The sequence below is a fragment of the Capricornis sumatraensis genome, chromosome 2, assembly GCF_032405125.1.
Source record: "Capricornis sumatraensis isolate serow.1 chromosome 2, serow.2, whole genome shotgun sequence".
In the NCBI taxonomy this organism is placed as follows: Eukaryota; Metazoa; Chordata; class Mammalia; order Artiodactyla; family Bovidae; genus Capricornis; species Capricornis sumatraensis.
The window spans coordinates 102,168,735-102,185,152 of record NC_091070.1 but is presented as its reverse complement, the minus strand read 5'-3'; the positions used below and the strand labels follow the sequence as shown (position 1 = coordinate 102,185,152).

Below are 16,418 nucleotides of genomic sequence, written 5' to 3'. Positions count from 1 at the left end.
TCCAGTAAATCGTTCTTAGTTGCCTTTGCCTTTCATTTTGTAATATAGCAGTAATATTTTTCAAAGCCATCTGTTTAAATGTTCACTAACATTTCCTGTACAATTACCTTTCTATCTTCAGATTATGACTGTACCTAATGACCCGTATACCTTTCTGTCTTGTGGTGAAGATGGAACTGTTAGGTGGTTTGATACACGCATCAAAACTAGCTGTATGAAAGAAGATTGCAAAGACGTAAGAATCAAGTTTTTATATAAATAATGAAAAAAATTAAGATTAAAGTTAAGGTTGGACAGTAAGTTTTCTCTGGGTTATGAGCTTATCGGTAAATTTAAATTTTTTAATTTAAAAATATTTAATAAATACGTATTTTAATTATAAAATTAAAATTATTTTATAAATTATTTTTAATTTTTTATTAAAATTTTGTTCATAATTAAAATGTTAGTAGTGAAGTTAAGGAATGTATATTAAACTGGGAAATTCAAATACATTTATGAAGATTTATATAATTGTTCAGTATATACCATGGCTCTGTAAAAACTTGAAGTATTTTATTTATGTATGGAGGCAGCATTGGCTTTACCAGTAGCAGTGATAAAAGCATGTAGTAGTTTGATGTCTTCTCTTTTTACCCTGTCCTGTAATTCAAGATTTATTAATATATCTTTTGTTTTAGACAATTAGGTACCATTTTATCAACATGTTCATTGTTGATTTAGCTCATTTCTCTAAACATAGAGCTTCACTGTCAATTTTGTATTTTGTGGGGGAGTTGAATAAGAAGTGGATTTATTTAGAGTGTGGGCCGTGTCAGAAGTTGAGAGTGGCCTTAGTTTTGTATTTTTTAAAATGGTATTTTAAGCTTGAAAAACACCTGTGAAATCAGTCAGTCTAAGGCCCCAGACTACTAATACTAACCCTAAATGTTACTCAGAGACAGTAGCTTTTGTCTTGGATCGTTTTGGAGTTGTAAATGAAATAAGAAAATACTGCCAGCTGAGATGTATGGCAGAAACCGATACAATATTGTAAAACAGTTATCTTCCAATTAAAAAAAAAATTAAGTACTCTAAATACATTTTTCTTGACAATTACCAAAAAAAAAAAAGAATACTAGTAACCAGGTTGTTAGTGTTAGTCACTCAGTCGTGTCTGACTCTTTGTGACCCTATGGACTGTAGCCCGCCCTCCAGGATCCTCTGTCCATGGGATGTTCCAGGCAAGAATCCTGGAGTGGGTTGCCGTAATCAGGTTGAGTGTTCGCTAATGAAACTAGTTGTTGTTGTTAACATGCCTTAGGAGAAGAGATTATTTTATACTTCAAAACAGAGAAGAAAAAGAAAAAAATAGAAATAAAAAATTTTCGTTAGTTTTTTTGTTGTATATGTGTACACATACACAACTAGGAGTGTTGAACTGAAGGCAGAAACAAGTTTGAAATAGCCGGTCGTTTATGAGGGGCATTTGGTATGCCTGTTTTTTGTTAAATAATAAGTCCTAAAGTTTGTTAAGTCAGATTCTTTTAAGCAATATTGTACAGTGTAGTTGGATTTAATTTTGTGTTTATAATCAGAAACTTTGTTGTAAAACGAAAGAATAAATAAAACTAATAAGGGCTTCCCTGGTGGCTCAGTGGTAAAGAATCCACCTGATAATACGTGGAAATGTGAGTTTGATCCCTGGGTCAGGAAGATCTCCTGGAGAAGGAAATGGTAACTCATTCCCATATTCTTGCCTGGGAAATCTCATGGACAGAGGAGCTTGGTGGGGTACAGTCCATGGGATCACAAAAGAGTCAGACACTATTTAGTAACTAAAATAGCAACAGTAAAATATTGTTGTATTTTTCCTCAGTAATACTTCTGAAGTCTTTATATGTAAAAGCAAATAGATAGAATATAAAGAAAGCAGGTAAGTAGGGTAATTCTTAAGTACTAAAAATTTAGAATGATGAATGGAATTTGATGAATGAGTTCTTTGTGATAGGAATAAAGTTCTGAGGTCAATAATTAAATACATAAAACAGCATAAATGTAACTTAAAAACTTGGCTTTTCTGAGAGGAGTGAGGGATTAGCTTATAGACAAAAGAGTATATTAACAGAATACCTTAAGACTATATCTTTGGGATGAGAGCCCTTACATTTTCTAATGCTTGTGTAGGGAGTAGTGACATTATCATAAAAAGCCTGTCTTTGACATAGTTTGTATATATGTGTGTACGTACTTTGTTTTTGAACTGGTAAGGAGGAGGATGGTTTTATAAGGTCCTGATTTTTAAAAATCAGGTCATGATACTTTTGTTATATTTTAATAACTAATTAAAATTAAGGTATCATGAGTACCATATAATATAATCAATATACTTATCATAGACAAAGGTGGATTATACCTCTATCTTTACTGTCCAGTGGACCAATAATAGCAGGCATTTTTAATGATATTAATGTAATGACATATTACATAGGAAATATTTGCAATTTTTAGTATTTTTAAAGATAATGTTCATTTTATTCTTGAGTATGGGAATATTTAGGAAGCCTGTTGTTTTTTCTGCTTCATTGTCATGCTGGCTGAATTAGGATTTCTGAGAAAGATTTCCCTTCCAATTGAAGGGAAAATGTTTTAAGTAGATTATTATCTGTTGTACAACTTATGTAACTGCTATTCTTTTATCTTTTGTAGGATATTTTAATTAACTGCCGACGTGCTGCCACATCAGTAGCTATTTGTCCACCAATACCATATTATCTTGCTGTTGGTTGTTCTGATAGCTCAGTACGTATATATGATCGGCGAATGCTAGGCACAAGAGCTACAGGTAAAGACTTAGATTAGAGAAAATATGAGACTATCAATTCAAAGGATAAATCTTTTTAACCTGTTATGATTTTAAAATTTCTTTAGTTTGATATAAAATTCAGTATATAGAATTTATTTAAATATTATGGATTATTATAAAAAATAGCATTTCACCAAGTTTTTATGACCCCATCAAGGTGACACTTTTGCAGTTTATCACTTTAGAATGTTGTAGCACTACATGTATTAGTTTCCTGAAGCTGTTGTAGCAAATTATTATAAGTTGGGTGACTTAAAATAACAAATTTATTCTCTCACATATCTGGAGGCTTAATGTCTGAAATCAAGGTGTTGCAGGGTGGTTTTCTGTTGGAGGCTGTCTGGAAAAATATTTTGCCTGCTTTTTTCTTATATTCTGGAGGTTGCTGACAATCTTTAGCATCCCTTGGCTTTTAAATGTATCAGTTGAATTTCTGCTTCCGTTGACATGCCATTCTCTCCTGTGTGTATGTCTGTCTACATTTCCCCGTCATAAGGACACTAGTTAAGTTGTATTTAAGGTCCATTGTAATCCACTATGACCTCATCCTGATAATTATGACATCTACAAAGACCTTATTTCTAAATAAGATCACATTCTGTGGTTCTTGGTATACATGAAATTTTCAGGGGACACACTTCAGCCCACAACATTCAGCTCTCTTGATTTCTCTTTGCCATCTTTTTAATCAAGAGGATAATAGTAAGTGTGGTGGGGAGAAAAGTTTAGGAAAGAACAATGACTTGTGTGTGTGTATCATATGTTCATGCTTACTTCATAGCCTAGCTGCTTCTTATTCAGTTGCTAAGTCCTGTCCAGCTGTTTGTGATCCCATGGATTGCAGCACACCAGGCTTCTCTGCCCTCCACTATCTCCTGGCGTTTGCGCAAACTCATGTCCATTGAGTCGGTAATGCTATCTAATCATCTCTTGTAGCCTATCTAAAGTACTGTAAATGGTGCTGCAGTACTGAATTTGAATTTGCCTTAAACTCTTATTTGTTCCTTATTTGGTTTGAGATCAAACTACTTCTGAAATATTCACTTCAAAGCCAACTTTTGTTAGGAAGGTCAAGATTTTCTGCCAAGGAATGTCACGATTTCCTCTCTCTCACAGACACACATACACACCCCATATATATATATAAAGATTTATAAATAAAAATAAAAGTGGACTTGATCATAAATTAACAGTGTTTATCTCAATGTTTATGTCCAGTGAAAATGGACATACAGTATTGAAATGGGAAAACCAGACGGGATCTTTTTTCATTTTTTGCACTGTGATTGAGAAGTCTTATCTATCTGAATATGCATACTTAATGGGAACAGTAGTAATATAATATGACACTGTTGGCCCAACTATTATATCACAGTGGATGAGACATGATTGCTGTTTTGGGCAAGGCAAAACCTCAGAGTGCAAAATAATGCAGCTTTGTGGAAATTTAGCATGTCTGGGCCTTCAGAGCACCGAGTGCCAACTGTACCTCTCCGTGTCATGTTGCGTTATATTGGTGACTGTCAGAATTAATTAAGATTAAAGTAATATTCCCACTCTGTTATTTTATGAGGAGAATTTCACAGCAATAAAAAATCTTTTAATGATATAAAGTAAAAGATAAATCTTATTAAATAGATACTATACTGTTTTATCTAGTATATTAGTAAATGTCAACTTTCTGATTTACCTTATGAAAATTATATTATCTTAATTTGGAGAATTTTCAAAGATGATTTAGTATGACTCTAATTATAGAGCATTTAAAATTATTAAATAGCTAATATTTTGGGGAAAAAAACATATTGACTTAATCTGGAATTCTAGAAAATCATGAATTCTTTTTGGAAGATAATATAACCTTTATGCTGTATTCTTTTTCATTTTGTTACAAAATTTGACTATTGATTACAGAGTCTTTTCCAGAAATAGAATATGATAGCTTGGATTTACTTTGCTACATTAAATACATATCTTATAATTCAGATGAGTTTTTAAAGTGTTTTTCTTGAAAAACATTATGAATTTTAAACAATTTCTTTTTTATTAGGGAATTATGCAGGCCGAGGAACTACTGGAATGGTTGCTCGTTTTATCCCTTCCCATCTTAATAATAAGTCATGCAGGGTGACATCTCTGTGTTACAGTGAAGATGGTCAAGAGATTCTTGTTAGTTACTCTTCAGATTATATATATCTTTTTGACCCAAAAGATGATACAGCACGAGAACTTAAAACTCCTTCTGCAGAAGAGAGAAGAGAAGAGGTAAATTTACTCAAAACTGTGTTCTTTTATTTGATTCAGAAAACATTAATTCACTAACTTTTGGGGCATTAATTCAGTAAGTCCTAAATTTGAAGCCTTAAGGGCTTCAAAAAATAGAGTGAGTTTTCATGGCATTTATAGTCCGTGGAGCAAAGACGTGAAACATGCATGAAAGAATGGGAGTAACAAATAAGGAAAAGGTACCCAATGAAAGTATTGTATAATATTTTAAAGAGTAAATGTCTATTAGCAAAATGTTTCTCCAAGTTTATGGATGTTTAGCAGCACCAAGAAATAGTAACAGTTCTGACAGTTGCAGAAAAGGTAATTAAAACAATGTGATGTATAAGCTTCCAAGAAACTTACTGTTTATATTTATGCAAAAAGTATTTACTGTTCACAGGTGGATAGTGGTCCTTCCTCTCTTCTGATTCTGCCTTGGTCACAGTTATGAGCTAGTGACATTCACACACAGCACAACACATACACAGAATCAGGAGAGGAGGAGCTTGTTGTCTATATATGAAGAGTATGTGGCAATAGGTAAAACTCCTGTTGGTAGGTGTATATAAACATTTAGTGCCTTGGAAGTTGATACATTACATTTTATATATATATGTATCTATATGCATACCTATGTCAAGCAGGCTCTGAGAGTTGGTGATGGACAGGGAAACCTGCCATGCTGCAGTGCATGGGGTTGAAAAGAGTTGGACACAACTGAGTGACTGAACTGAACTGAACTGAACTGGTATCTATAGATACCCTTTTCTTCATCAATTTCTAGATACAGATATATTATGTTTTGAAAGATAGGTGAAAGAATTATTGTTCCTAAAATGTCTTTAAAATAGTCAGTCATTTTCTTAGGAAAAGCAGAAAAGTGAAAGTGAAGTTGCTCAGTCATGTCCGACTCTCTGCGACCCATGGACTGTAGCCTACCAGGCTGCTCAGTCCATGGAATTTTCCAGGCAAGAGTACTGGAGTGGGTTGCCATTTCCTTCTCCAGGGGATCTTCCTAACGCAGGGATCGAACCTGGGGAAAAGCAGAAACCAGATATAATATGTCATTGACAGTACACAGCAGTAGAATAATGTTTGCCTCTTAAGCTTCTTTTGCCTTGTGTTTTTCACTTTGGGTTTTTTTTTTTTTTTTTTTTTAACATGTCCTGTGTTTAACCATTCTATTCTTTGGATTGTTAATGTCTTTTGAAGTAAACCTTTGCTTTTTATTAATTATCAGTGACTGTTTAAGTATTGGTTCACCTCTTAATAATAAATATATTTTAAAGGTACTAAAGAACAACAATGATTTTGTAATTCCTATGAGATGCAAAACTAAATCCAGTTCTTATATTTGCAGGTTGATAGGGTTATAAAATAAAAAAAAATCAAGATTATATGTGGCACTGTATTTAACTGAATTAAGAAATTTATGAAGAGAGTATGTTGCTAATGAAAGCTATTTTTGAGATTATAGGTCTGATTGAAAATGTAAAATCTGTTCTGTTGTTACTATGTAATTTCCTCTTGAAAGAATGAGCTGTAGTAATGTTACAGTCAAACTTTGTGAATGTTGTTACATAATGAAAGAGTTGGAAATGCAGGAACATTTTAAGTGAGCCAACTAGCTTTTACGCCATAGAAAACTTAGCCAAAGGATGTTTATATAATCAGAGTGAATGAGGCTGAGTCATGAGCAGTTGTTTTTTTTAACATGTTTTTCTCAGTGTTCTTCATTGAATTAACTAAGTTAAGAAAAATAATTCTGAAAATGAATTAAAAGTATAAAAATTATGCTTATTGTAATAAATGAAACAATATACAGGTCTGTCTAGGAAAAGAAATTAATAAACTGTCTTCCTCTTAATATAATTATCTTTTTCAGTGTTTTATGTTAAATTCTTTGTAGTAATGTTCAGACAAGCTCTTCTCAGCTCACCAAATAGTTATTTGGTATCTACTGTACTATCTACTAAACTTGAGAAAATCAAGGCTGACTGTGACAAAGATATGACCTGTCATTCAGGGGTTTGCAAATAAATAGATAAAAGAGTAAGATTTATAAATAAACGTGTGAAAGTTAAAGTAACATAATTATATGTAAGAATTAATGTTCCATATAAGTAGACCAAAGACAGAATAATTGTTTTTAATTGGGAGCATAAGAAACTGTTGAGCAGGTTTTTAAAGTATGAATAAAATTTTAATATATGATTTTTTCTTGTGTTTCCATATTTTTATATTTTCTTAATTCGTAGGGGTCTCTTTTCTATATTATTTCCTTTGAGTGAAAGTTGCTCAGTCGTGTCGTGTCCAACTCTTTGTAACCCCATGGACTATACAGTCCATGGAATTCTCCAGGCCAGAATACTATAGTGGGTAGCCTTTCCTTTCTCCAGGATTATTTCCTATATCCTCTAATAATTTCCCTTTTGCTCCTGCTCCCTTTTTTTTGGCCATGTTGCACAGCATGTGGGGTCTCAGTTCCCCACCAGGGACTGAATCTTGGCTCCCACAGTGAAAGCATGGCGCCCAAGACACTGGATCACCAGGGAGTTCATGTTGCCCTTCTTTATTTACCATATTCTTTTGTCTTATTCAAAAATTTTTTTCCACTTCTCATTTTCTTTTATTTTGGTATTCCTTTTTTTCTTTTTCTTTTTTCTTTCTTTTTCTCTCATATCTTTTTGACACTTTTTTCTCCACCTACCTAGCACATTATTGGACTGCTTTGTTGAATCCCGTCTCTCATTTTCTCCTGTTCCTCATGATTTATTCCTAAAAGTTTTACATGTATCTCCAGCTTTTTGAAAGTTTGCTTCTATATAGCTTTGCTTTTACTGGAGACCCTGCATCAGTACTTGATTTCACTGACTGAAAAATCCAAAGAGGATTTTCACTTTTACAGAAAAGAAAGGTGAAAAGTGAAAACAGCACCTAGTGATTGTTCGCAGTGCGCACCCTGAGCAGCACGTGGTACCACCACACCCCTTCCCAGGGAACTACGCTTGGCATTTCAGTGTCAAGCTGCCCTGGCTTTGAGTTGCCCTGGCTTTGAGTTGCATTTATATCTCAGCATTAAGCTCTGAGTATTGAATTGTGTCTGTAAACATCTGTGCCTTGTCTTGATTTATTTTGTGCATCAGTTAGCAAGATGTGTCTTAATGTAATTGCTTCTTTGTGTTACTCCATTTTCACTTATGAAGGGTTTCATAGGAACATTCTGCTTTCAGATAGCAGGGGAAACCTGTAACTAAAATGTGTTAGTATTACTTCCCATTCTACCACTAACACTGATCCAAGGCATCAGCACCTCTCCTGGATTATTATGACAGCTTTCTTACTAGGTCCCTGCTTTCATACCACCCTCTCCAATCCTTTAGGTACACAGTAGCCAAAGTAATCTTTTAAAACAGAAGTCAAAATCATACCACTGTTCTGATTCACACTCCAAAATCACTCACCACCTCACTCAAAACTGAGGTCTATACAGTGGCTTCAAGATCTTATGTTACCTGGTTCTTGTCACTTCTACGGCTCTCTCCTTTGTTTGGTCTGCTCTAGCCACATCTCGGAGAAGGCAATGGCACCCCACTCCAGTACTCTTGCCTGGAAAATCCCAGGGACGGGGGAGCCTGATGGGCTGCCATCTATGGGGTCGCACAGAGTCGGACACAACTGAAGCAACTTAGCAGCAGCAGCAGCCACATCTAGTTACTTATTTACTCAGGCAGGCTAAGTGTGCTTCTGCCTTACAGTTTTTGCATTTACTTTGCCTGAAATGACCTCTGGATTATCTGGATTTCTTCTTCCTTTACCTCTTACAGTGCTTTGCACTTGTTTTTCTCTCCATTAGACACTAACATACCACATTATTTAGAATTGTATTCCTTAATTCTCTGGTACTACCTATCTCCCTTTTCTACCTAATTTTATTCTATAACACTTACAACTTTCTCTGTATATTTTACTTGTTTAATTTCACGTATTTTGTAAACTCTGTTACATTGAGAATTTTTGTATGTTTTGTCTGTTGATCTTTCCCTGATACGAAGTGTAGTGGCTGACACATAAAAGGTGCTGAAAAATTTTTTATGGAATGACTGACTATCATTTTCAGGATTTTTTATGGAATGACTGTACCATTTTCAGGACTCTAGACTAGATTATTTCACATATCTCAAAAAATCAAACTTGAGACTGTTTTTAACTTGAAGATCTTGTTCCAGATATACTTGGTGAGAGTATAACATCAGTTCTTTGCCTGTATAATATAGAAATTTCTCTCTTGTAACCATGGAAAAGAGCTCTAGTTTGTTATTCTAAGTACAATTTTTATACAGGATGAGGCTCTCTCTGGAAATGATTATTTGTCTGACATTTAAACAACTACCACACTAGGCATCGTCTGATTATTCCTTTTCACACTTGTGACTTCCTCTGCAGGTTTTGTTATTCTCAGTTGCTTTTAACCGTACTTATGTATAATATGGAATATTTTAGAGGGGTTTCTGTTTCCTTTGCTGAGGATGGAAAGTCTCCCATTCCCCCCCACCCTGGCCCCGCCCCCATTCTCCTTGTTGCTCAGTATAGTTTCCAGGAGAAAATAGAAAATTTACCACTAAGCTATCACTAAATTTCTAGCAAAACTTGCTAAATTATGAGGAGGAAAAAGTGAATATTATGTTAAAATATAAGGGAGTGACCCACACATTGGAGAAAATATTTGCAAATCATACATCTGGTTTATGATTTAGAATCTAGTATCCAGAATATGTTATATAAAGAACACTTGCTACTCAACAATGAAAAGATAAATATCTTAATTAAAAAATTGATAAAGGATTTGAATAGACATTTCTCCAAAAAAGATATGCAAATGGCCATTAAGCATATATGGAGATGTTCAGCATCACTGATGAAAGCCACAGTGAGGTGCCACTTCATACTTACTAGATTGACTGAAAGAGCCAGTGACGAGTGTAAACGTTCATGAAAGTATGGAGAAATCAGTGCCCTCATACATTACTGGCAGGAGTATGAAACAGTACAGGTGCCTTGGAAAACAGCTTGGCAGTTCCTCAAAATTTAAACATGGAAGCTATCATATGATTTGGCAATCCCATGCTAGATTATATACCCAAGAAAATTGAAAACATGTCCCCATAAAAACTTGCGTGTATGTTCATAGCAGCATTAGTTACAATAGCCAAAAAGTGGAAAGAGCTCAGTTTTCATCAGCTGATGAATGAATAAACAAAATGTGGTATATTTAAAAAGTAGAATCATATTGAGCCATAAAAATAGCAATGAAATACTGATACATGCTGCAGTGTGGATGCACCTTGAAAAATATTCTGCTAAGTGAAAGAAGTAATACATGATGGCCACATATTATATTATATTGTTACACTTACATGATGTGTCCAGAATAAGCATATCCATACAGGCAGAGTTAGAGGAGTGGTTGTCAGGAGGTGAGTTGAGGGGCAAGTGGGGAGTGATGAAAATGATCTGGATTAGTGAGATACAAGTAACTGCATAGCTTTTGTGAATATATACTGATAAGTATAAATATTTTAAAAAGGGTAAATATTATGCTATGTAAATTATACATCAATAAAAAGATGTTAAAAATGTGATAGTTAAAGGGAGTGATAAAGAGTATCAGATACCATCGATATCAGATAGAAGAATCTCTAAAAGGTGCCATTCAAATTGGAAATTGATTTTTGATCATTTTATCATTGATCAATGAACTTAGGAATTGATCATTCACTGGTGATATGGGTGAGAATTCAGTGGAAAAATGAGTTGACTTCAGTGAATTGAGTGAAGAATGGTAGATAAAAATAGAATGAATACAGACTTTTTAAAAGAAGCTTGACAGTAAAGCTTCAGAAAGCATGGGAAAAGAATAGATGCTGAATAGAAATAGGAAATTGCAGTGCTTTACCTATTAAAAATGATAAGAACCTTTAGTACATTGTGAGGAAGAATCAAGAAAGAAGAGAAGAATGTAGGTATAGAAATAGAATAATTATTCAAGGAATGAAATAAAAAGCACACATAGACATTAGGCTTAAAACAAATGATCCATCTCCTGAGAAAGATTGGAAGAAATTAAGAAGTAGATATAGATAAGTTTATGGAATGAAATTGAGGAAATTGATATCATTTCTATAGAACTGACTCTATTTTTTTCTGAAGTAGTAGGAAAAGTTAGTAGCTGAGTATGAGAGTAACAGGTAGAGTAAAGACACTAAGGTGAGTAATGCACGTTGGAGTAGATGCTGGGGGGAGAACCAGAGAGCAAATTGTCAGTAATAATAATAAAATAATGGTTACTCCTGTTGCCAACTAGGTGTGTAGCTACTTTACCTATATCATCATAATAGAAAACTTAGGCTTAATGTAGTTAGGTAACTTTTCTCTTGTCAGTTGAAAGATAATGGGATTTGATATCACATTTACACGATTTTAAAGTTGCATTCAGTCTTTAGGTTGAAGATGGCTGTCAACATCAATGGATATTTATGGCTCTTTTTCATACTTTGATTTTTTTTTGTTGTTTAGTCGCTAAGTTGTGTCCAACTCTTTTTTAACCCCTTGGACTATAGCCTGCCAGGCTCCTCTGTCCATGGGATTTCTGAGGCAAAAATACTGACGTGGGTTGCCATTTCCTTCTCCATGGGATCTCCTCAATCCAGGGATTGAACCATGTCTCATGCATTGGCAGGTGGATTACTCACCACGGAGCCACCAGGGAAGCTCCGTATTTTGATTTAGCATCTCGATAAAGTTAAAAAAAAAAAAAAAAGGAAAGAATCTATTAGACTTACAGTGTGCTTAAGAATTCAGCAAATGAGTTTTCTTCTCTTCTTTAAGTTACGACAGCCTCCAGTTAAACGTTTGAGACTTCGTGGTGATTGGTCAGATACTGGACCCCGAGCAAGGCCTGAGAGTGAACGAGAACGAGATGGTAACTATACTTTGGTCAGCTTTTTAAACATTAATATTTTAGCTTGTTTCCATTTTTTTGCTTTATAAATGATATTGTAACAGACATCTTTGTACATAGATCTTTGTACATGTACTTGTGCAAGTGTCTTAGGGTGAAATCCTAAAAGTGGAATGTGTGGGTCACTGAATAAGTGGATTTAATATTGATAGTTATCAAATTACCCTCTGAAAAGTATATACTATTTTGCATTCCCACTGAAAGTCTAAGAATACATTTTTGCCACAGCAAGATTGGGTTTATCAAACTTTATAATTTTTGCCTTTGTATTTGATATAGAGAGAATTGAAAACTCCCAGTTTCCAATCTGAGAGTTTTATAAGAGCACATAAAAAAATTTTTTTTTCCCCTCCTATCAGATGCCTTTGATAAGCATAAGAAACTACTATTTGGGAGTGTTAAGATGGCACATTTAAAATAAAAGTAATGTTTGTGATTTTATATAATAAATGGGTCTATAGCCAAAGTCTTATTCTAATTTCTGAAATCTATTAAGATCAAATGCATATTTTCCAATATATTAGTGTTTGTATTATTTGACATCATATTTTAAAATATAAAGCTACATTATATAAAGGTAATAAAACAATAAATTCTGCTTTCATAGAAAATACAAAAACAGTTTTTATTTTAAATTATATGATTGTAAAATAGAATTATCACAGTTTTAATTTGATGGGATACTTAATTTGAAAATGCCCTTAAGACTACTCAAGTATTTGAAGGAAGAAAAGGGGGGAAGGAAAAAGATAAAACATTTTCTGGTTTCAGTTAATTTCAACTATATGTAATTTGCAATAAATGATGATGAAAATAAATTCAGTTTAAGGAAATTTAAGTTAGAGAGCAAACCTTCAGTTTAGGGAAATTTAAGAGAGAGGTCGTACTTTGTTTTTAATCTGTTCAACTTAAACTTCATGAGCTCTTCCTATCTGTGTACTCTTAGGCCCAAAGATGTGGGTTGGGGTAAGGGTAGGAGTGTGGAAGTACCTAAGGATTGGCAGAGATGTAGGAGGAACTCAAAATGCAGATGAGAGTGACTCATGTGTGCATTTACTATAAAATGTGATGACAGCCCTAGTAGGTTTACATATGCATTCATATAATTTATTTAAGCAATTTGATTTTTAAAAATTGCTTTCACTTTAAAGCCCTTCCAATATAGGTTTTTACATTAATGAAAGATCCTGACTTATTACTAAGTTCACTGATAAGACCTGTTTTGTTATCATAGGAGAGCAAAGTCCCAATGTGTCATTGATGCAGAGAATGTCTGACATGTTATCAAGGTGGTTTGAAGAAGCAAGCGAAGTTGCACAAAGCAATAGAGGACGAGGAAGATCTCGACCCAGAGGTGATTTTCATTATTAGTTAAAGCTACCAGAGAGCTTGCAAAAACTAGTTTTTGAAATCAATTTTATTTATATTCTCTAATGCCGTCTATGGGGTCACACAGAGTCAGACACGACTGAAGCGACTTACCAGCAATGTATACCATAGTTTATATCCTTAGTGATCATAAAGTTCTTACTGTATTGTGTGGAACAATAGAGGACAAAGGGTGTTGGGTATAATTTGTTCCTTTGGGTTCCTCTTGACATAGTCCTCATTGTTTGCTTTTCTCAAGTAAGAGAATCTGATATTCTGCCTTGTAAGTCCATTGGTATGTACTCTGAGAGTGGATGTAGATTAAACTCTGTGGATAAGTAAGTTTTATGTAATTGAATAGTTTCTTCATTTGGTTATTTATATACAATGGTTATTAATTGCTATTTCTGGTATTACCTGACCTGTTTTCATATTTTAGTTCACTACTTTCCAGCTTTATGATCTTTGGCAAGTTACCTATCTCTGTCAAAAATGAGGAATATGAAAGTTAATTCCTATATGCTTTAAGTCCCAAAATGAAAATTTCTATTGAATTTCATTTATAAATGGTTCTTATCAAATTCTGCATATATAAACTTAAAAAAGTTTCTTAGACTATAGATTTGCTTAAAGGTTATCACATTTGTGCTTAAATTTAAACTAAGATATATTTAAATCAGGATAATTAAAGGAAAAAAATTTATATTCTATAGTAGCATCTTTAAGACATGAACTTGATTAATTCATTCTGTATCTTTCTTTTAATAATAGATTTGAAGCAAAATCAGGGAAGTTTTTAACATTTATTCAGTATTCTTAATTATTCTGTTGCTGCTAGCACAAGGCCTGCCACAACACATAGCAGCCATTCAAGCCTTTTGAAACCATGATTGCATCATGTTAGTTCAGTGGTGAAAGCACTACTGCTAATGAAATGGGAATTGGGAACTTAATCCCATTCTGACCTGATTGTAGCTTTACTCTTGTTAGCAAAATTTTTCATTAAATATTTTCCTAAGGATATTATTATGTTACAGAGTGCAAATATATTAATATAAGTCCCTTATCCTTTTATTGTTGTTGTTCAGTCACCAAGTCGTGTCCAGCTCTTTGTGATTCTGTGGACTGCCACACGCCAGGTTTCCCTGTCCATCTATTAAATCAGAATTATCATCTTCAAACTTAAGGAACAAGACATTATTTATAGGCATCTTGCAAGCTGTTAATAGGCATTTTGCAAGCTAGTTATTTAGCATTGTCTAAGTCAAGCTATGATATTGAGCATTTTGCTTGGAAGGTTGATTATTGTAACAGGAATGTGCCATAGGTAGGTTTTTTACCTCTATTAATTAGCATGTTTGGTTAAGGTACCAAACCACCAGTGGGTGCTTTTGATATCCTGAAATTATCTATTTCTCTGTGTATGTGTATGCACATATATTTCTTGAACATATCTCTTCAGAGGAGTTAGTTTTGGAAAGCATTTAGTATTTCAATTTGTACTACAATGTGTTTTTTGAAGGTGGGACGAATCAGTCAGATGTTTCAACTCTTCCTACGGTCCCATCAAGTACTGATTTGGAAGTGGGTGAAACTGCAATGGAAGTAGATACTCCAGATGAACAGTTTCTTCAGCCTTCTACATCCTCTACTGTGTCAACTCAGGGTCATTTGGCCTCATCTTCTACAGAAAGCCCTCATTCTACTTCTTTGCTGTCTTCTCCAGACAGTGAACAAAGGCAGTCTGTTGAGGCATCTGGACGCCATACACGTCATCAGTCTGGTGAGGATGTTATTCTTTAAATAGGCTGTGATTCATCTGGTGATTTTTGATAATGAAAAATTTTTAATGAGTTATTTTGAAAGAAACTGAATTATATCAACTTATTCTTACTGGAAAAAATGATCAAAATGACATGTAATATATGAATATGTAACTTACAGAATTCAAGTGTGCCTCACTTGAATGAATTTTATCATGCAGCAGGAAACTACAGTTTACCCAAGACAATTCTTTATAAAATGTAAGTATCAGAAGATAGTGTTTAGACACAGTGTAATGTATTGACTTAATAATTATTGGCTTTAGTGAAAATATAGCCCTGATTATTATTAGTTGCTTTGTATTTATTTATTTTTTTATTATTTTTCTTCAAATCATGAAATACTTTCAGTATGTTCTTTATGGTGAATTTTATATGGTCTTTTGTCATCTATATATGCAGTTTACCAAAAGAATTATTTCTCCTTTATTTACATGAAAAAAATTTTAACAGGTCTTTGTCTTCTTGGTATTTGATGTTAATGAAAAAAAATCAATTTCTAAATTCTACTAAAATTGTATTTTCTTTTCAGTATTCCTCATGTTCACACATCCCTCCTCCATGGAATGTACTACTGTTTACATCAGTAATCTAGCATATATGTCTGTAGTTTACTTGGCATTTTAACTGTATAAATGTAATTATAATAACCAATAAGATGAAGTTTGTTCATATTTTTCTTGGGGATTTTTAAGGAAGTATTTTACTCATATATAATTAAAAATATTAGCAACTAAAGATACAGCTGGGAGGCCTAAGCTAAAACCTAGAAAAAAATTCCTAACAGCTTTCCTAACTGCCAAATTGGTAGTTTATTCTTGCTTCTCTGAAATCTGATACCAGCTCACCAAATATGAGGTGTTTTAAATTAAGCACTTTTATCAGTATATCCCAGTTTTGGTAATTTATTTTCAGTTTCTATGGGAATAGAAGCCAGAGTCAGTTATATGACCATTAAATAATAGATGAGTATAATTTACCTATAAAAATAAGCTAAAGATGAGCTATACCATTAGGTTTTCCACATTCTCATTGATACAATATTTCAAGTTATGGGAAAATAACATATTTTGGAGGGTTTGGGAAGCTGGGA

General features: G+C 33.6%; 1 protein-coding gene across 7 annotated transcripts in view; it reads left to right on the top strand.

Moving 5' to 3' along the window:
* DCAF6 (DDB1 and CUL4 associated factor 6) overlaps positions 1 to 16,418 on the top strand; it is a 183,305-nt gene that overhangs the window by 89,101 nt on the left and 77,786 nt on the right. For all 7 annotated transcript variants that reach the window (XM_068966657.1, XM_068966661.1, XM_068966660.1 and 4 more), the window contains 6 exons: positions 122 to 235; positions 2,689 to 2,824; positions 4,896 to 5,110; positions 12,002 to 12,095; positions 13,369 to 13,488; positions 15,025 to 15,285. In XM_068966657.1, the coding sequence (XP_068822758.1) occupies positions 122 to 235; positions 2,689 to 2,824; positions 4,896 to 5,110; positions 12,002 to 12,095; positions 13,369 to 13,488; positions 15,025 to 15,285 (940 nt within the window). The remainder of the gene's footprint in view (positions 1 to 121; positions 236 to 2,688; positions 2,825 to 4,895; positions 5,111 to 12,001; positions 12,096 to 13,368; positions 13,489 to 15,024; positions 15,286 to 16,418) is intronic.